We start from the raw sequence: 22,457 nt of genomic DNA on the forward strand, positions 1-22,457 counted from the left end.
CAAAGTCTTGTTATTGTGCGGATCGATCCGAAATCCAAGATGGCCACCACAGCCGCCATCTTGAAAACACATTTTGAACTTCTTCTCAAGTTATACCTGTGCGATTTGTCTGAAACTTGCATGAAATGATCCTGACATGGTCACGACAAAGTGTTGTTACATCTCTGGTTGATCCCAAATCGAAGATGGCTACCATGACACTATATCTGATTAATTTCCTACGTGTTAGGGCCCTTTGGCCTCTTGTTTGAAATAAAATTTGTTGAAAAAAATTGAAAATGATCCCGACATGGTCCTGACAAAGTGACACCATATAAAATTAATTTTACTATTGCCAAGGTAGTCAGATGACCGTTAAGGCCCTTTGGGCCTCTTGTTATTATTGTGACATCACAATTATCATGCCAGCAATCACAGATGATGGCTGTTCAAATGGCTGTTCCATCCATGACGATAACGAATGATTATTTCATTATAGATGCAAAATTCCTTGGGATTTCTTTGTAAAATTGAAACCAAATGTAAATATAAGCATTGAACATCTTTCAGTTGGCATTCATAGCCTAAATGAATGCCAACTGAACGGAGGCAAATTCAACATGAAGCGCTTTGCCTCTGTCCAGTTGGCATTCATAATAGCCAAGAATGCCAACTGAATGACGTTAAATGCTTAATTATACTGATCATCTTTATCTAGCTGGAGTTTATGTCAATAGAAGTGAGTGTGAAAAAGAGAAGTTTAATAGGCAGAAGAGATTGCTGATTTGAAGACTGGAGTTGAGGGATTTGAAATAATTTGTGGCTGTAGGGAATTCCAATGTGTTATGATTCTAGGAAAAAATGAATATTTATGTGGTTGTATTCTATATATGATGGAGTCGGATCTGTATACAGATGTGCATGTCTTGTGTTGCGTACTGGAGGAACAAGTAGATCTTTCTCTATTAAATGTTTATTTTATTGTGTGTTATTTTATGAAGACATGGTTAGTCGCATGTCTTTCCTGTGTTGTTCTAGAGAGCGCCAGATTTTGTATCATGTCACCAACACTGGAGGTGTTTCTGTGTTTGTTGGTGACAAATCTTGTTGCTCTTCTTTATACCATTTCAATTTTACTGATGTCCGATTTAATATTTGGGTTCCAGCACTGAGCAGGCATACTCTAGTGAGGGTCTAACGAGGGTCTTATAGAATTACATTTTCACCGGAAGTACATGCAAGTGAGATAGAGGATTCCTACTTCCTTTCATAAGCTAGCAAGAAAGTTATGAACACCTTTCTGAAAGCGCTTACGAATTTCGTAAGTTTTGCATAACGTTTTCGTAAACATTTACGAACGTTCGTAAGTTCCGAAGCTTTGTGAAATGGTATCCTGTTCTTTAATAGAGGTAGAGCCGATCTTAAGATTTCTATAGTACGGAGAAGGCCCAGGGTGGAGTTCGCTTTTCCACAGATGTTTGATATATGGGGTTCCCTTTTCAGATTTGATTGGATTGTAATGCCTAGGCTTTGTCTACATGCTCTTGAAAGAGTCTTAACATCAATATTTTTTTACATTAACCTACAGAGTTATTGCCCTTTGTAATGATGTTTTACAATGTCAATACTATCAGTAACCTACAGAGTTATTGCCCTTTGTAATGATGTTTTACAATGTCAATACTATCAGTAACCTACAGAGTCATTGCCCTTTGTAATGATGTTTTCACTGATGCTGATTGAGACTGTAAGCCTCAACACCCTAACATCTATAACGTCTTGGAAGAGTTTGAAAAAAATTGATGAAACAACTGGACAACATCTTTGTATCATAGATCAAGATCAATGGGCCTCTTGTCAAGATTCAAAACCAAATAGAATTACTGAAAGATCTCTCTAGAAAGATATATATATATATGGTAATATTTTTACGTGTGGATGATACGAGATGAAAAAGAATGAAGTCTTTTTCTCTTTTATAATATATTCTTTTATTTACATATTAATATAGACATACATCTCTGGTACACCACATGGGCTTGTATTACCCAGAATTAAAATGTCAGCATATATAACTTTAATACAGACATGATTTTACCGCAATTTTCATCTTGGAATCCAAAAATATTGAGGTGATTACCTTGAATAATTTAAATGGTAATCATTTTTGGAGATATTTTCTCTTTGTTGTAACATTATGCCTGTTAATGTGAAATCAGGCTTAATTGAGTACTTATTATAGTATCTGGAAAAAAAGATGTTTGTTAACAAAATATCTGAGAATGAAATGAAGTTTCTAATAGGTTAAAAATCTTCCTTATTGATACCAAAATTAAATCATTTTTGAAACAAATTAAAATAGAGTAAATTCAAGTTTTCACAAAGCCGATCTTGATTACAGGACATATGTATTTTTTTTAATCGACATGGAACTAGCCAACTTTTCTGAGTTTGATAAACTTTGAGAGACCATAGAGAAGTAACTAAGATGTAATTACAGCAGTGTGATGATTGATAAGCTGTACTCATGTCCATGAATGGCTACTGACCCTACAAACCAATATGTAGTGGCAGAGTGGTTAAGATGTCTTGACATATAACCACAAGCCCTTCACCTCTGGGATGCGGGTTCGAATCCAATGTTGGGCAGTTGCCAGGTACTGACCGCTGGTCGGTGGTTTTTCTCCGGGTACTCCGGCTTTCCTCCACCAACAAACCTGGCATGTCCTTACATGACCCTGGCTGTTAATAGGACGTTAAACTAATAAAACAAAACATAATATTTTAGAAGCTTGTCAGGAGATTTTTCAAGCCTTCATGAAATGCGATGTCATGAAATTCGACTTTGTGAAATATGGAGTTTACTGTATAAGTATATATAACCAAATATTTTTTTTTTATTATTTCAATGAGCAATTAACTACTTATGTATATATAACAATTTGAATTCCGAAGTCCATTATGTATATATAACAATTTGAATTCCGAAGTCCATTATTCACTGTAAGCGAATTTTACAGTAGTGTATAAAATATGACACAGCATATTGTGTTTATATCAACTGATGCTTGCTATTACTCATTAGTTTGATTTTACTACAAGAATTTCCCATTGCTACTATAATGCTCATGTTTTGTCATAGATTTCTTTTCATAAATGTTAATATCAACAGAAATGAATCCAGGTTCTGACACCAAACAAAATTTCAATCATAACCACTACTGTAAAACCAATTGTGCTTTAGAACTAATCTGACTAATTAGACTGAAAGGTGATTTATGGAGAGACATCACATAAATGTATTTATTTCCGATACACTTCAACCAGATCTATATCATAAACCAATGAGAATCCTTCCATGAATATCTTACATCTCACAATATATTAAATGGATTGAAACAAGAGGCCCAGATGGCCTGTATCGCTCACCAGAGTTAATTTCTAAACTGTTCCCCTTCCATGAAGGATGTTTCTGGCCAAATTTGATTACAATTATGACCATAAGTGAATAAAGGAAATGTTGACGGACAAATAAATGGACGTCGCACTATGGCAAAAGCTCACAGGCCATTTGTGCCAGGTGAGCCTAAAATAAGCTCACAGGCCTTTCGTGCCAGGTGAGCTTAAAATAAATAACAAACCAAAACAATTGAGCTCAGGAACAACCTTAACAACAAGTCATGACTTATCACAAGTAATATCATTAAAGCCGGTACGTACCACTATGTTACATTTTAAAATAAACAATAAAGACCTGCAACCTTTATTGGGTCAAGTATTTATTTTGTTCATGAGAGAACTTTCTCTATTAGACAAAAAAAAATTATATTTTTTTAAAATGTCTGTTTAGGGTTACCCGACCGACCCTAAATTTTTTAACCCACCCCCACCCCCCCTGACCCTGTATTTCCCCCAACTTTTCTACAAAAAATAAAAAAAATAATAACAATTAAAAGTTGGGATTTCGCTCTCAGACTCCGGTTCCAGCCATTATTTTAGAGTGAAAGACACTAAAAAACACTCGCTCACCTGCAATCTGGTAATCATGCATGGTTCATACTTAACAAATAGAGTAAATAAGAATTGTTATCATCCCTGAGCACATTAGAGGCCCCTTTGCCTCTTAGTTTTTAAAAAGAAGTCGTCTAAAAATTTAAGCCTATTTGACCCCTGTGACATTGAATCAAGGTCAAGGTCATTCATTTGAACAAGCTTGGTAGCCCTTCATCCCAGCATGTCACAGGCCCAATATCAGGTCCCTAGATTGTTTGGTTATCAAGAAGTCGTTTTAGGATTTAAGCCTATTTGACCCCTGTGACCTTGAGTCAAGGTCAAGGTCATTCACTTGAACAAACTTGGTAGCCCTTTAGTCCATCATATCACATGCCAAATATCAAGTCTCTTGGCCTCTTGGTTATTTAGTATTAAGCAAAAGTTGTTTAAAGATTTTCACCTATTTGACCCGTGTGACCTTGAATGAAGGTCAAGGTCATTTATATGAACAAACTTGGTAGTCGTCTATTCCAGCATGCCACATGCCCAATATCAGGTCTCTAGCCCTCTTGGTTATTAAGGAGAAGTCGTCTAAAGATTTTAGCCTATTTGAAGCCTGTGACCTTGAATGAAGGTCAAGTTCATTCATTTGAACAAACATGGTAGCCCTTGATCCCAGCATGTCACAGGCCCAATATCAGGTCCCTAGGCCTCTTGGTTATTAAGAAGAAGTCTTAAAAAGATATTTCAGCCTATTTGACCCCTGTGACCTTGAATGAAGGTCAAGGTCATTCATTTGAACAAACTTCGTATCCCTTCACCCCAGCATGTCACAGGCCCAATTTCAGGTCTCTAGGACTCTTGGTTATTTAGAAGAAGTCTGTTAAAAATTTCACTTATTTGACCCCATGTGACCTTGAATGAAGGTCAAGGTCATTCATTTGAACAGCCCAACTTGGTAGCCCTTCATCCCAGCATGCTATAAGTCAAATTTCAGGACTCTAGGTCTCCAAGTTTTGGAGAAGAAGTTGTTTAAATAGAAAAGTTGATGCCAGACGGACGGACGCTGCACCATAGCATAAGCTCACCTTCGGGCAGGTGAGCTGAAAACCACAACAAAAATTCAGAACTACCGACCCTATTTCTTTTGCCTATGTAACCCTAAACAGACATATTTTTTTTGGCTGTGATTCCCTTTGCCCGATATGTACTACACCAATACATAACTATATCAGGTAAAGCAGACATATAACGTGTAATCTGATTGGCTGGTTACATCTAAAAATAGCATGGGCCAAGGCAAACTTATTTACCTTCTGTATTACCCATGCAGAACATTTTTTTTTGGCCATCCTTTTCCCGATATGTACTTCAGAAATGATTTTGATTTAAATTTATTTTTGCCTTTTATTCCGGATTATTACAATGTGTAATACACTAGTTTTATACCGTTTTTACCTCTTTAAGAAAATTTTTGAAATCAGGCAAAAGGGTGAAACCACAGTAATATGGCCCTCCTTTTTATTAATATACGTAATCTTGTGATGTGCTGTCTCATGAAAGCAGGATATACAAATTACCATTTCAAGGAATGTATTTAGACTTTGGATATACATACTACACAGTGTACTGGTCCAGTGTTCAATGCATAATAGCTAGATTCTTTTCTAAATATTGGTCCAAATTTTGATGATAATCAAAGTTAGGTCATGGATGTGCACAAAAAAAACATTTCACCTTAACTATCAGTGTATAAGTCTATCCATATAACTATCATAAATATGATTAGTGCTTTTATTTGTCAAGATGTTTCTCTGATTAAATATATCCTGAAAGTTCAAATATGGCATTAGAAATGGAATATACAGGAAGTAACAATCAACGCCAGAACAAAAAGTCAACTTCCTAGCAGGCGGGCAAAAAATAACCCCGTCAATCATTGAAATTTCAAATTAAAAATGATACTGCATTGTATTATTATCTTGGATAATATTCTACATTGTTAAATAAAACAAAAGGCCCATGGGCCTTAACATTCACCTGATGAAAATTGAGCAAATAATCTTCATAATATGTAATCATATAAAACTGCAGTAGTAAATTTGCTTCAGCAGTTTTGAAGAAGTCGAAAATGTAAATTGTTTACGGACACATGATGCACAACGGACCAAAGGCGATCAGAAAAAGTCACTGGAGACTTCGTCTCAGGTGACCTAAAAATGTAGTTTTTAAAACCCAAATAACTTAAGTAAGTTAACAGATACCTTTAATACAGTGTAACATACAAAGATTTGAGATACACATACATAGGAATTAAAGTAAAAATGAATATCAAGATTCAATCTTTCCTGTTTGATGATTTGTTGAAGAGCAAATAAAAATGAAAATGAAAAATAACCAAAAATACAAAGTGATTTAACATTAATACACAAGTATTGTGTTTATATATGCTATCAACGAACTATGTACTTAAAAACAGATTAAAACAAAACCTGGAACTACAAGTACACGTTACATATCTTTACCAACATTATTTTGTTTGACAGTTTTTTTTACATTAAAGATGCAAATTTAAATAAACATTTTTCTTGGGTTTCCTGTAAGTCAACTGAATTTTGCAATTTTTATGTCTTTTTTCACTGCAATTTAATTTTGTACTAATATACCTATAATCAGAACAATTTTGTGGCTATTAATTTTTTTTTTTTTTTGCATTTATGAAAATATTTTCAACTTGTACCACCCTAAAACAGCTGTTGTCACTTGGAGAAGTAGTAACTATCTATTCTAAACATACTAGTGGGTTTTTTTACCTGCTTTCCAGTGTAATGCTTGATCAACATGTATTACAAGGAATGTATTTGGATATACCACACAGTCCTAAAATACACAAAATTTAGTTGTGTGTGAAAATCATTTGGTTTACAGTAAAACCCCATGTTGTAGTATGGCGTGGGGGATCCTTCACATCCGTCAAATTTTCTGAGCTTATTTTTAAAGATTAAATTATCCCATAACTAGCCAGTCCAGTCATGTCATACCACCATGACTTATGACGTTACATGTAGTTTGAACGTTATAATCTATATACGACATTCCATGATTGTCTTGGTAAACGGAAAACGTCACATCCAAGCCGGATTTTCTACTGTTTTATAAAGAGACAAAATCTAACGTTTTACTTATATTTCTATTATCAAAATTAAAGTTATGTGATAAATAGAATCTTACACTTGTGACTCGTCAAAAAATCTGATATGCCACTTGCCTAAAGGCTCGTGGCATATCAAATTATTGGACTCGTTTGATAAATTCTAAACACCTGTATCTAGTATATCCCCGATACAATTGGCATGGTAGTTTTGCAGCTGTGGTTTCGTTGGTAACTATGGAAACCAATATCGGGTCTGTAAATTGACATAATTAGGGGCCAAAAAGGGCCCAAACCAAGTATCAAGCCATTATTGCTATGGTTTGATGTACAATAATGTCACAATAAAATGAACTAATTTCCCCCTTATTTCAAAATAAATAACCTAGTAGTGCATACAAACACTGACAGCCCACACAGCTATGATAGAAACATCATTGGAACCCACTTACTGCTCTAACCAGTTACTCCATTATTAATTATATTGTTAAACAATAATTTTAATGTAACGATTAATTTTAATGAAATGTGTCATTATTTTTTCATGGAATAAAGGCTGTCAAATTATGTAACTGACCAGTATACCATTAATACAAATCCAAATGTTCCATGCAGTATTAAAATCAACAAGAGATCCCAGTTGGTTACAGGAAAGAGGGACCTTTTCTCTGCTTTGGCCTTCTTTCCCTCAATTGTCAAAATCTAAGATGGATATGTCCTATCAGTCCAAAAATGTAACCACAAAGCATTATGGGGAACTTTTAGAGAGATCCCTTCAATATTATTGGAGAAATAGTGCTTACTAACTTCAGTTGTCAAAATCAAAGATGGCTGTCAGTTGGCCATCTTGAATTTGGATCGGTCTCTAAACACAATATATATATATGCATACAAAGGAACCAAAGAAAAACTATAAACTGAGTCTGAGAGAAATCCTTTCAATACTTTCTGAGAAATGTTGATAAAAAACATCAACTGTCAAAAATCAAAGAAAGCTGCCTGCCTTCAAAGATGTTCTTTCATTTTTTCTGTCATCTTATTCTATCAAATAAAAATGTTATGTTTAGGATGGTCCCAGGTTGTATATGATCTGTTGTGAGGATTTTGATATCTAGGACACTGATAATTCATCAGACACTGTAAATGGTGTGACTTGGAACATGAAACAGCGGTTACAGACTCTGACTGGGTTCACTTGTCCATAGTGAGGCAGGGGTACAGTGTTGGCGGAACATCTACTGCAGAATATCTGTAACGATCAACATCACATATATAACAAGTGGATAGAAATGTTACTGTTAAGCACAATACTATATAATAGTTGTGTTTATATATTGAAAAAGAGTCCCAAAGAACCTGAATCGCTGGTGAATTAAAACAAGATCCCAGGTGAGCTTATAAATGACACTTTCCTAAATTTTATACATCTCCACTGTTCCAACAATGGAAACAAGCTTATAAATGGCATTTTCCTCACGTTTATACCTCTCCACTGTTCCAACAATGGAAACAAGCTTATAAATGGCACTTTCCTCAACTTTATACCTCTCCACTGTTCCAACAATGGAAACAGGCTTATAAATGACACTTTCCTCAACTTTATACCTCTCCACTGTTCCAACAATGGAAACAGGCTTATAAATGACACTTTCCTCAACTTTATACCTCTCCACTGTTCCAACAATGGAAACAAGCTTATAAATGACACTTTCCTCAATTTTATACCTCTCCACTGTTCCAACAATGGAAACAAGCTTATAAATGACACTTTCCTCAATTTTATACCTCTCCACTGTTCCAACAATGGAAACAAGCTTATAAATGACACTTTCCTCAATTTTATACCTCTCCACTGTTCCAACAATGGAAACAGGCTTATAAATGACACTTTCCTCAACTTTATACCTCTCCACTGTTCCAACAATGGAAACAGGCTTATAAATGACACTTTCCTCAACTTCATACCTCTCCACTGTTCCAACAATGGAAACAGGCTTATAAATGACACTTTCCTCAATTTTATACCTCTCCACTGTTCCAACAATGGAAACAGGCTTATAAATGACACTTTCCTCAACTTTATACCTCTCCACTGTTCCAACAATGGAAACAGGCTTATAAATGACACTTTCCTCAACTTCATACCTCTCCACTGTTCCAACAATGGAAACAGGCTTATAAATGACACTTTCCTCAATTTTATACCTCTCCACTGTTTTCCAACAATGGAAACAGGCTTATAAATGACACTTTCCTCAACTTTATACCTCTCCACTGTTCCAACAATGGAAACAGGCTTATAAATGACACTTTCCTCAACTTCATACCTCTCCACTGTTCCAACAATGGAAACAGGCTTATAAATGACACTTTCCTCAACTTCATACCTTTCCACTGTTCCAACAATGGAAACAAGCTTATAAATGACACTTTCCTCAACTTCATACCTCTCCACTGTTCCAACAATGGAAACAAGCTTATAAATGACACTTTCCTCAACTTCATACCTCTCCACTGTTCCAACAATGGAAACAAGCTTATAAATGACACTTTCCTCAACTTTATACCTCTCCACTGTTCCAACAATGGAAAGGAAGACATTAATCTACAGTCACATTGTAGAATTAATCTCATTTTACGATTTTTTGCATTCTAAAAAAACTATTATTGAACTCTTGTGTTGAATTGAGTTCTTATTAGTCTAACATTCCCCAGACTCATGCCGCTCTATTAGACTTGTGCCGGTTGGCAAAAATTGGTAAAGCTTTTCAAATGCTGATAGAAGCACACTTACAAATAATGACGATTACAAATTTGGAAAAGCTTTGTCAACCACACTTTGACAACAATAAATATATTTTCAGTTGTGGAAACTGAAAATCACCATTCTTCAGAATGAAGATGTATCACAGTCGTCCCTGTTTGGTTTTTTTTTTTCCCCAGTTTTCAACATACTCCCTACCAGTTGCAAAATTCAGACACAAACCGGACCAAACTCTCATTTCGCTGGTCTTGTTCAGAGGCGAAAGTCTGGGGAATGCGAGATTAAGTTCAAATTCTTTAACCATTCAATATTCCCCCCCCACCTCCCCCCCCCCCCATTTAACCATTCAATATTCCCCCCCACCTCCCCCCCCCCCCATCAGTACATACCTTTCCACAGTTACGACAGTGATGACGGCGACGGACAAATGTGAAAGGAGTCTTACATGAAGTACAGACAGTAGTATGGTCGTCTGGAACCCAGTTAGGGGGATCTGTTCATAACAACAAATACATTTTACATGAAGTACAGACAGTGGTATGGTCGTCTGGAACCCAGTTTGGGGGATCTGTTCACAACAATAAATAAACTAATTTACCCCATTCTCTCATATTAATACATTCACATACTTTTTTTGTGTGAAAAAAAAAACATTCAAAAATATCCCCCTTATAAGTTAATAAGTATTGCTGCACAGATCATTTCAGTGATGGAAGTACCCTCATGTAATTTTCTTCATCTTATTTTCAGCAGAAGTTATGACCTAAACAAAAAAATCTATTAAGGTTGCAATAATTTGACCTTTACATCTGCAAAACATGATTAAGGTATTGTTAAGGATTATTCTCAATATCTTTTGAGTTTATGAAGTAATAGACACAACACGGAAGGACATTCTTCATAGACGCTAAGCATGTTCTTCAGTAAAAACAACTGATGGTAGTTCATTGCCCATCAACTTTAGGCTATACATATCATTTGTAGTTCATTGCCCATCAACTTTAGGCTATACATATCATTTGTAGTTCATTCAGTAAAACCAACTGATTTGTAGTTCATTGCCCATCAACTTTAGGCTATACATATCATTTGTAGTTCATTGCCCATCAACTTTAGGCTATACATATCATTTGTAGTTCATTGCCCATCAACTTTAGGCTATACATATCATTTGTAGTTCATTGCCCATCAACTTTAGGCTATATATATCATTTGTAGTTCATTGCCCATCAACTTAAGGCTATATATGTATCTTTTGTAGTTCATTGCCCATCAACTTTAGGCTATATATATCATTTGTAGTTCATTGCCCATCAACTTTAGGCTATATATATCATTTGTAGTTCATTGCCCATCAACTTTAGGCTATATATATCATTTGTAGTTCATTGCCCATCAACTTTAGGCTATATATATCATTTGTAGTTCAGTTCATTGCCCATCAACTTAAGGCTATATATGTATCTTTTGTAGTTCATTGCCCATCAACTTTAGGCTATATATGTATCTTCTTTTGTAGTTCATTGCCCATCAACTTTAGGCTATATATATCATTTGTAGTTCATTGCCCATCAACTTAAGGCTATATATATCATTTGTAGTTCATTGCCCATCAACTTAAGGCTATATATATCATTTGTAGTTCATTGCCCATCAACTTTAGGCTATATATATATATCTTTTGTAGTTCATTGCCCATCAACTTCAGGCTATATATATATCTTTTGTAGTTCATTGCCCATCAACTTAAGGCTATATGTATCTTTACATTTTAATCACCATATCATCAAGAACTAATACAATATGCCTAACGGTATTCAATTTGAAGAGGATATTTGATCTTTGACCTTACCTCTGACCCTACGGCGATGTCGGTGGGTATGACCTCTGTGATGGGGTTCCCTAGGGGGATTTTGGACTCCTGTGTGTATGATCCGGGGACTTGTGGACTTGCCTTGACGTTCCTCCAATACAGGCGGCTCAGAAGAGTTCATTGCAAAAACACATTTGAGAATGTGGCGAAGATCTCCAGCGTAGTTAGTCTGTAACTGGTCCGCCACACCTGTATAATACAGTCCATCATCTATATACAAGAAAGGCTCAGACGGGGAATTACAAGTACAACAACAAGTATGTACTAATAGGGATCAGGCCCTGATTTCTCAAAACAAACTAAAGTCATAAATTTTCATATCAGTTACATAAGGAGAAAAACCTGAAGTTTTAACTTAACTCTGTACTTTTGTTTCAAGAAATCAGGGCTAGATATACCCCTACCACCCCACAGTCCTATTATTGTGTATAGTATCCATCTACTTTACGCTATACACACACATTTAACTGAAGAGTGGACGACCAATATCCCCCCCTCCAACCCCCTGCACATATCTAGTTATGACTCCATTAATATAGGGTATATTGCAGAACTCAACTCCCTTTTATGTCATGGTTCTGTGCACCAAAATTAATCTGTCAAATAGTTTAGGAAGTGTTTGCCAGTACCGTAAGGGAACCTTCTACTTACCCGCTATACACAAATAACCTGTGGATAAGGTCTCTACTACTGCTGTACCGTGAGGGAACCTTCTACTTACCCGCTATACACACAAATAACCTGTGGATAAGGTCTCTACTACTGCTGTACTGTGAGGGAACCTTCTACTTACCCGCTATACACACAAATAACCTGTGGATAAGGTCTCTACTACTGCTGTACTGTGAGGGAACCTTCTACTTACCCGCTATACACACAAATAACCTGTGGATAAGGTCTCTACTACTGCTGTACTATGAGGGAACCTTCTACTTACCCGCTATACACACAAATAACCTGTGGATAAGGTCTCTACTACTGCTGTACTGTGAGGGAACCTTCTACTTACCCGCTATACACACAAATAACCTGTGGATAAGGTCTCTACTACTGCTGTACCGTGAGGGAACCTTCTACTTACCTGCTATACACACAAATAACCTGTGGATAAGGTCTCTACTACTGCTGTACTGTGAGGGAACCTTCTACTTACCTGCTATACACACAAATAACCTGTGGATAAGGTCTCTACTACTGCTGTACTGTGAGGGAACCTTCTACTTACCCGCTATACACACAAATAACCTGTGGATAAGGTCTCTACTACTGCTGTACTGTGAGGGAACCTTCTACTTACCCGCTATACACACAAATAACCTGTGGATAAGGTCTCTACTACTGCTGTACTGTGAGGGAACCTTCTACTTACCCGCTATACACACAAATAACCTGTGGATAAGGTCTCTACTACTGCTGTACCGTGAGGGAACCTTCTACTTACCCGCTATACACACAAATAACCTGTGGATAAGGTCTCTCTACTACTGCTGTACCGTGAGGGAACCTTCTACTTACCCGCTATACACACAAATAACCTGTGGATAAGGTCTCTACTACTGCTGTACCGTGAGGGAACCTTCTACTTACCCGCTATACACACAAATAACCTGTGGATAAGGTCTCTACTACTGCTGTACCGTGAGGGAACCTTCTACTTACCCGCTATACACACAAATAACCTGTGGATAAGGTCTCTACTACTGCTGTACTATGAGGGAACCTTCTACTTACCTGCTATACACACAAATAACCTGTGGATAAGGTCTCTACTACTGCTGTACTATGAGGGAACCTTCTACTTACCCGCTATACACACAAATAACCTGTGGATAAGGTCTCTACTACTGCTGTACTGTGAGGGAACCTTCTACTTACCCGCTATACACACAAATAACCTGTGGATAAGGTCTCTACTACTGCTGTACTGAGAGGGAACCTTCTACTTACCCGCTATACACACAAATAACCTGTGGATAAGGTCTCTACTACTGCTGTACTGTGAGGGAACCTTCTACTTACCCGCTATACACACAAATAACCTGTGGATAAGGTCTCTACTACTGCTGTACTATGAGGGAACCTTCTACTTACCCGCTATACACACAAATAACCTGTGGATAAGGTCTCTACTACTGCTGTACCGTGAGGGAACCTTCTACTTACCCGCTATACACACAAATAACCTGTGGATAAGGTCTCTACTACTGCTGTACTGTGAGGGAACCTTCTACTTACCCGCTATACACACAAATAACCTGTGGATAAGGTCTCTACTACTCTGCTGTACTATGAGGGAACCTTCTACTTACCCGCTATACACACAAATAACCTGTGGATAAGGTCTCTACTACTGCTGTACCGTGAGGGAACCTTCTACTTACCCGCTATACACACAAATAACCTGTGGATAAGGTCTCTACTACTGCTGTACTATGAGGGAACCTTCTACTTACCCGCTATACACACAAATAACCTGTGGATAAGGTCTCTACTACTGCTGTACCGTGAGAGAACCTTCTACTTACCCGCTATACACACAAATAACCTGTGGATAAGGTCTCTACTACTGCTGTACTGTGAGGGAACCTTCTACTTACCCGCTATACACACAAATAACCTGTGGATAAGGTCTCTACTACTGCTGTACGTGAGGGAACCTTCTACTTACCCGCTATACACACAAATAACCTGTGGATAAGGTCTCTACTACTGCTGTACCGTGTGAGGGAACCTTCTACTTACCCGCTATACACACAAATAACCTGTGGATAAGGTCTCTACTACTGCTGTACCGTGAGGGAACCTTCTACTTACCCGCTATACACACAAATAACCTGTGGATAAGGTCTCTACTACTGCTGTACTGTGAGGGAACCTTCTACTTACCAACTATACACACAAATAACCTGTGGATAAGGTCTCTACTACTGCTGTACCGTGAGGGAACCTTCTACTTACCCGCTATACACACAAATAACCTGTGGATAAGGTCTCTACTACTGCTGTACCGTGAGGGAACCTTCTACTTACCCGCTATACACACAAATAACCTGTGGATAAGGTCTCTACTACTGCTGTACTGTGAGGGAACCTTCTACTTACCCGCTATACACACACAAATAACCTGTGGATAAGGTCTCTACTACTGCTGTACCGTGAGAGGGAACCTTCTACTTACCCGCTATACACACAAATAACCTGTGGATAAGGTCTCTACTACTGCTGTACCGTGAGGGAACCTTCTACTTACCCGCTATACACACAAATAACCTGTGGATAAGGTCTCTACTACTGCTGTACTGTGAGGGAACCTTCTACTTACCCGCTATACACACAAATAACCTGTGGATAAGGTCTCTACTACTGCTGTACCGTGTGAGGGAACCTTCTACTTACCCGCTATACACACAAATAACCTGTGGATAAGGTCTCTACTACTGCTGTACCGTGAGGGAACCTTCTACTTACCCGCTATACACACAAATAACCTGTGGATAAGGTCTCTACTACTGCTGTACTGTGAGGGAACCTTCTACTTACCCGCTATACACACAAATAACCTGTGGATAAGGTCTCTACTACTGCTGTACGTGAGGGAACCTTCTACTTACCCGCTATACACACAAATAACCTGTGGATAAGGTCTCTACTACTGCTGTACTGTGAGGGAACCTTCTACTTACCCGCTATACACACAAATAACCTGTGGATAAGGTCTCTACTACTGCTGTACCGTGAGCGAACCTTCTACTTACCCGCTATACACACAAATAACCTGTGGATAAGGTCTCTACTACTGCTGTACTGTGAGGGAACCTTCTACTTACCCGCTATACACACAAATAACCTGTGGATAAGGTCTCTACTACTGCTGTACTGTGAGGGAACCTTCTACTTACCCGCTATACACACAAATAACCTGTGGATAAGGTCTCTACTACTGCTGTACTGTGAGGGAACCTTCTACTTACCCGCTATACACACAAATAACCTGTGGATAAGGTCTCTACTACTGCTGTACTATGAGGGAACCTTCTACTTACCCCTATACACACAAATAACCTGTGGATAAGGTCTCTACTACTGCTGTACTGTGAGGGAACCTTCTACTTACCCGCTATACACACAAATAACCTGTGGATAAGGTCTCTACTACTGCTGTACTGTGAGGGAACCTTCTACTTACCCGCTATACACACAAATAACCTGTGGATAAGGTCTCTACTACTGCTGTACTGTGAGGGAACCTTCTACTTACCCGCTATACACACAAATAACCTGTGGATAAGGTCTCTACTACTGCTGTACTGTGAGGGAACCTTCTACTTACCCGCTATACACACAAATAACCTGTGGATAAGGTCTCTACTACTGCTGTACCGTGAGGGAACCTTCTACTTACCCGCTATACACACAAATAACCTGTGGATAAGGTCTCTACTACTGCTGTACTGTGAGGGGACCTTCTACTTACCCGTTATACACACAAATAACCTGTGGATAAGGTCTCTACTACTGCTGTACCGTGAGGGAACCTTCTACTTACCCGCTATACACACAAATAACCTGTGGATAAGGTCTCTACTACTGCTGTACCGTGAGGGAACCTTCTACTTACCCGCTATACACACAAATAACCTGTGGATAAGGTCTCTACTACTGCTGTACTGTGAGGGAACCTTCTACTTACCCGCTATACACACAAATAACCTGTGGATAAGGTCTCTACTACTGCTGTACGTGAGGGGAACCTTCTACTTACCCGCTATACACACAAATAACCTGTGGATAAGGTCTCTACTACTGCTGTACTGTGAGGGAACCTTCTACTTACCCGCTATACACACAAATAACCTGTGGATAAGGTCTCTACTACTGCTGTACTGTGAGGGAACCTTCTACTTACCCGCTATACACACAAATAACCTGTGGATAAGGTCTCTACTACTGCTGTACGTGAGGGAACCTTCTACTTACCCGCTATACACACAAATAACCTGTGGATAAGGTCTCTACTACTGCTGTACGTACGAGGGAACCTTCTACTTACCCGCTATACACACAAATAACCTGTGGATAAGGTCTCTACTACTGCTGTACCGTGAGAGGGAACCTTCTACTTACCCGCTATACACACAAATAACCTGTGGATAAGGTCTCTACTACTGCTGTACCGTGAGGGAACCTTCTACTTACCCGCTATACACACAAATAACCTGTGGATAAGGTCTCTACTACTGCTGTACTGTGAGGGGACCTTCTACTTACCCGCTATACACACAAATAACCTGTGGATAAGGTCTCTACTACTGCTGTACTGTGAGGGAACCTTCTACTTACCCGCTATACACACAAATAACCTGTGGATAAGGTCTCTACTACTGCTGTACTGTGAGGGAACCTTCTACTTACCCGCTATACACACAAATAACCTGTGGATAAGGTCTCTACTACTGCTGTACTGTGAGGGAACCTTCTACTTACCCGCTATACACACAAATAACCTGTGGATAAGGTCTCTACTACTGCTGTACTGTGAGGGAACCTTCTACTTACCCGCTATACACACAAATAACCTGTGGATAAGGTCTCTACTACTGCTGTACTGTGAGGGAACCTTCTACTTACCCGCTATACACACAAATAACCTGTGGATAAGGTCTCTACTACTGCTGTAACGTGAGAGGGAACCTTCTACTTACCCGCTATACACACAAATAACCTGTGGATAAGGTCTCTACTACTGCTGTACTATGAGGGAACCTTCTACTTACCCGCTATACACACAAATAACCTGTGGATAAGGTCTCTACTACTGCTGTACTGTGAGGGAACCTTCTACTTACCCGCTATACACACAAATAACCTGTGGATAAGGTCTCTACTACTGCTGTACTATGAGGGAACCTTCTACTTACCCGCTATACACACAAATAACCTGTGGATAAGGTCTCTACTACTGCTGTACTGTGAGGGAACCTTCTACTTACCCGCTATACACACAAATAACCTGTGGATAAGGTCTCTACTACTGCTGTACTGTGAGGGAACCTTCTACTTACCCGCTATACACACAAATAACCTGTGGATAAGGTCTCTACTACTGCTGTACCGTGAGGGAACCTTCTACTTACCCGCTATACACACAAATAACCTGTGGATAAGGTCTCTACTACTGCTGTACCGTGAGAGGGAACCTTCTACTTACCCGCTATACACACAAATAACCTGTGGATAAGGTCTCTACTACTGCTGTACTGTGAGGGAACCTTCTACTTACCCGCTATACACACAAATAACCTGTGGATAAGGTCTCTACTACTGCTGTACTATGAGGGAACCTTCTACTTACCCGCTATACACACAAATAACCTGTGGATAAGGTCTCTACTACTGCTGTACCGTGAGGGAACCTTCTACTTACCCGCTATACACACAAATAACCTGTGGATAAGGTCTCTACTACTGCTGTACTGTGAGGGAACCTTCTACTTACCCGCTATACACACAAATAACCTGTGGATAAGGTCTCTACTACTGCTGTACTGTGAGGGAACCTTCTACTTACCCGCTATACACACAAATAACCTGTGGATAAGGTCTCTACTACTGCTGTACTGTGAGGGAACCTTCTACTTACCCGCTATACACACAAATAACCTGTGGATAAGGTCTCTACTACTGCTGTACCGTGAGAGGGAACCTTCTACTTACCCGCTATACACACAAATAACCTGTGGATAAGGTCTCTACTACTGCTGTACTGTGAGGGAACCTTCTACTTACCCGCTATACACACAAATAACCTGTGGATAAGGTCTCTACTACTGCTGTACTGTGAGGGAACCTTCTACTTACCCGCTATACACACAAATAACCTGTGGATAAGGTCTCTACTACTACTGAAGCGTGAGCGAACCTTCTACTTACCCGCTATACACACAAATAACCTGTGGATAAGGTCTTTACTACTGCTGTACTGTGAGGGAACCTTCTACTTACCTGCTATACACACAAATAACCTGTGGATAAGGTCTCTACTACTGCTGTACCGTGAGGGAACCTTCTACTTACCCGCTATACACACAAATAACCTGTGGATAAGGTCTCTACTACTACTGAAGCGTGAGCGAACCTTCTACTTACCTGCTATACACACAAATAACCTGTGGATAAGGTCTCTACTACTACTGAAGCGTGAGCGAGCCTCTGTACGTGAAGCGATCTCCGCTGCCTGTATAGCTAGTGCTATCTCCTCTTCGTCTGGACATTCAGAGTTGTAGGAGCTAGTCTCACTGCTGCCCTCACCTATCATAGAATAGTTCATTTACTGATGATCATGATTTGAATATATATCAAGTATCTATATCATAGAATAGTTCATTTACTGTGATCATGATTTGAATATATATCAAGTATCTATATCATAGAATAGTTCATTTACTGTGATCATGATTTGAATATATATCAAGTATCTATATCATAGAATAGTTCATTTACTGTGATCATGATTTGAATATATATCAAGTATCTATATCATAGAATAGTTCATTTACTGTGATCATGATTTGAATATATATCAAGTATTTATATCATAGAATAGTTCATTTACTGTGATCATGATTTGAATATATATCAAGTATCTATATCATAGAATAGTTCATTTACTGTGATCATGATTTGAATATATATCAAGTATCTATATCATAGAATAGTTCATTTACTGTGATCATGATTTGAATATATATCAAGTATCTATATCATAGAATAGTTCATTTACTGTGATCATGATTTGAATATATATCAAGTATCTATATCATAGAATAGTTCATTTACTGTGATCATGATTTGAATATATATCAAGTATCTATATCATAGAATAGTTCATTTACTGTGATCATGATTTGAATATATATCAAGTATCTATATCATAAAATAGCTCAATTACTAACCTATGTTGTAGTGAATAGTAATAATTGTTACATTTAAACTAGTATCAAAAAATAAATTATTAGAGAAAGGCTAAATATAAATTGTTTTGTATTTACCTGCTATCCCATTCATTGTTACAACTGGAGATACTAGAACTAGCACTATCTGTGTATCTCAGTCTCTGAATTCGGGGCATTACACTACTACCCAAGGCACTCTCTTCTCTAGCGTCTACCACTGTGTCGGTCGTCATGGAGGACTTTTGGGGCAGTGCTGACCGGGCATGGTCAGTTAGTGTAGTGTTGACAGGGGAATCCCTTGATCTAGCTGAACCTTGACTGTCTGGTTCAATCTGAGATTTGGATGGCCTTTCAGAGGAATGTTGACAGGTGGAAGGATCGACAGCATAACTCGCACTATCTAAATCACAACTGCAAATATTGTCAGATGAAGAGCCATCAGAATGGACACTGTCCGTCGTGTCTGGATCACAGTTATTGGTGGCATTATCACTGCAGTCTTCACTGTTCTCATGTCCACAGCTGGGACAGGCAACACTATTATCACAGGCACATGGTGCAGTCTTATTGCTCGATGAACAACATTTATCACAATTTGAACAGATTCTAGATGTAGAAACATCCCCCCGGTCATTATCACATACATTCTGGTCATTATCACAACATTTCAGCAAATTAGCATCACTATTTTCCAAATTTTCCCAATTTGAGTCATATAAATTTTGTCTCTCAGAACTGTCATCAGGACTACAATCCTTAGATCCTAAAGGACTATCCGAATGCTGTTCCACGACAGATATTCTTGGAATTTCAAAATCCAGATTATATGGACAACTATGTTGACGTTCAAACTGTGGAAACTGGTCTGAAACACTATCCATCGCTTGGTCAACTATCTCATCTAAAAATTTACGACATAAAACATACACATCATTTTCTGGAAAACAGCAACTTTTCATACAGACATTGTGTTCGTCGTCCTCTGCAGAACTAGTGGCAGCTGTTATATCACGTGGCCTGCCCTCGGAGTCACCAGAAGCCTCCACGTTTCCAGCCCCTAAAGCCTCCACGGCTTCAGATGTACTAACATTCTCACTATGAAGGCCAGAGTCCCTACTCTCAGATTTATTTAAACTTGATGTTAATGATTCATCATTCTCTTCTGAAGAACTTATCAATGTCTCTGTGGGTGAAGCATCATGCCCCTGTGTGTTGTACTGCCCTGCCGATAACGCTTCATGTCCCTGTGTATTGTACTGTCCTGTTGATGGGAACACTGGGAAATCTGATGTTCCCGGCTCAATCACTGGAGTTATTGGCGTGACAGGACTTCCTGAATTAGGTGTATGGTGAAGAATGTTCCCCAAATCTTCTAACTTGACACTGCCATCTGGAAACAAGCTTGATCCCGCGTGATCTAAGCTGTCCTCAAACCCTGCATCTGTTTGGCAGATTTGGTTTGTAAGCGTGGATGATGATGGTTCTGGCTCATCGGTACTACATAATGCTTTCTCTAGAGCATGCAGTTCCTCAGCTGACAGGGTGTACAGCAGTTCTCTGAAACAGCAATTATATTATAATCTTTGATATCAAACAGGAATTATATTATAATCCTTTATATCAAACAGGAATTATATTATAATCTTTGATATCAAACAGGAATTATATTATAATCCTTTATATCAAACAGGAATTATATTATAATCCTTGATATCAAACAGGAATTATATTATAATCCTTTATATCAAACAGGAATTATATTATAATCCTTTATATCAAACAGGAATTATATTATAATCCTTTATATCAAACAGGAATTATATTATAATCTTTGATATCAAACAGGAATTATATTATAATCCTTTATATCAAACAGGAATTATATTATAATCCTTGATATCAAACAGGAATTATATTATAATCCTTTATATCAAACAGGAATTATATTATAATCCTTTATATCAAACAGGAATTATATTATAATCCTTTATATCAAACAGGAATTATATTATAATCCTTTATATCAAACAGGATTTATATTATAATCCTTTATATCAAACAGGAATTATATTATAATCCTTTATATCAAACAGGAATTATATTATAATCCCTTATATCAAACAGGAATTATATTATAATCCTTTATATCAAACAGGAATTATATTATAATCTTTGATATCAAACAGGAATTATATTATAATCTTTGATATCAAACAGGAATTATATTATAATACTTTATATCAAACAGGAATTATATTATAATCCTTTATATCAAACAGGAATTATATTATAATCTTTGATATCAAACAGGAATTATATTATAATCCTTTATATCAAACAGGAATTATATTATAATCCTTTATATCAAACAGGAATTATATTATAATCCTTTATATCAAACAGGAATTATATTATAATCCTTTGATATCAAACAGGAATTATATTTTAATCCTTTATATCAAACAGGAATTATATTATAATCCTTTATATCAAACAGGAATTATATTATAATCCTTTATATCAAACAGGAATTATATTATAATCCTTTATATCAAACAGGAATTATATTATAATCCTTTATATCAAACAGGAATTATATTATAATCCTTTATATCAAACAGGAATTATATTATAATCCTTTATATCAAACAGGAATTATATTATAATCCTTGATATCAAACAGGAATTATATTATAATCCTTTATATCAAACAGGAATTTATATTATAATCCTTTATATCAAACA

The 22,457-nt window shown here is 37.6% G+C and overlaps 1 protein-coding gene across 1 annotated transcript in view; it reads right to left on the minus strand.

The window, feature by feature from the left end:
- Positions 1–6,221: 6,221 nt before the first annotated feature.
- The window catches only part of LOC138335593 (lateral signaling target protein 2 homolog), a 53,656-nt gene continuing 37,420 nt past the window's right edge, over positions 6,222–22,457 (minus strand). Inside the window, exons 8-12 of the mRNA XM_069284758.1 lie at positions 19,813–21,269; positions 18,907–19,068; positions 11,740–11,949; positions 10,277–10,380; positions 6,222–8,372 (exon numbers count right to left, since the gene is read on the minus strand). Coding sequence (XP_069140859.1) covers positions 8,235–8,372; positions 10,277–10,380; positions 11,740–11,949; positions 18,907–19,068; positions 19,813–21,269 — 2,071 coding nt within the window. The 3' untranslated portion in view covers positions 6,222–8,234. The remainder of the gene's footprint in view (positions 8,373–10,276; positions 10,381–11,739; positions 11,950–18,906; positions 19,069–19,812; positions 21,270–22,457) is intronic.

The sequence above is a fragment of the Argopecten irradians genome, chromosome 11 (assembly GCF_041381155.1).
Source record: "Argopecten irradians isolate NY chromosome 11, Ai_NY, whole genome shotgun sequence".
NCBI lineage: Eukaryota > Metazoa > Mollusca > Bivalvia > Pectinida > Pectinidae > Argopecten > Argopecten irradians.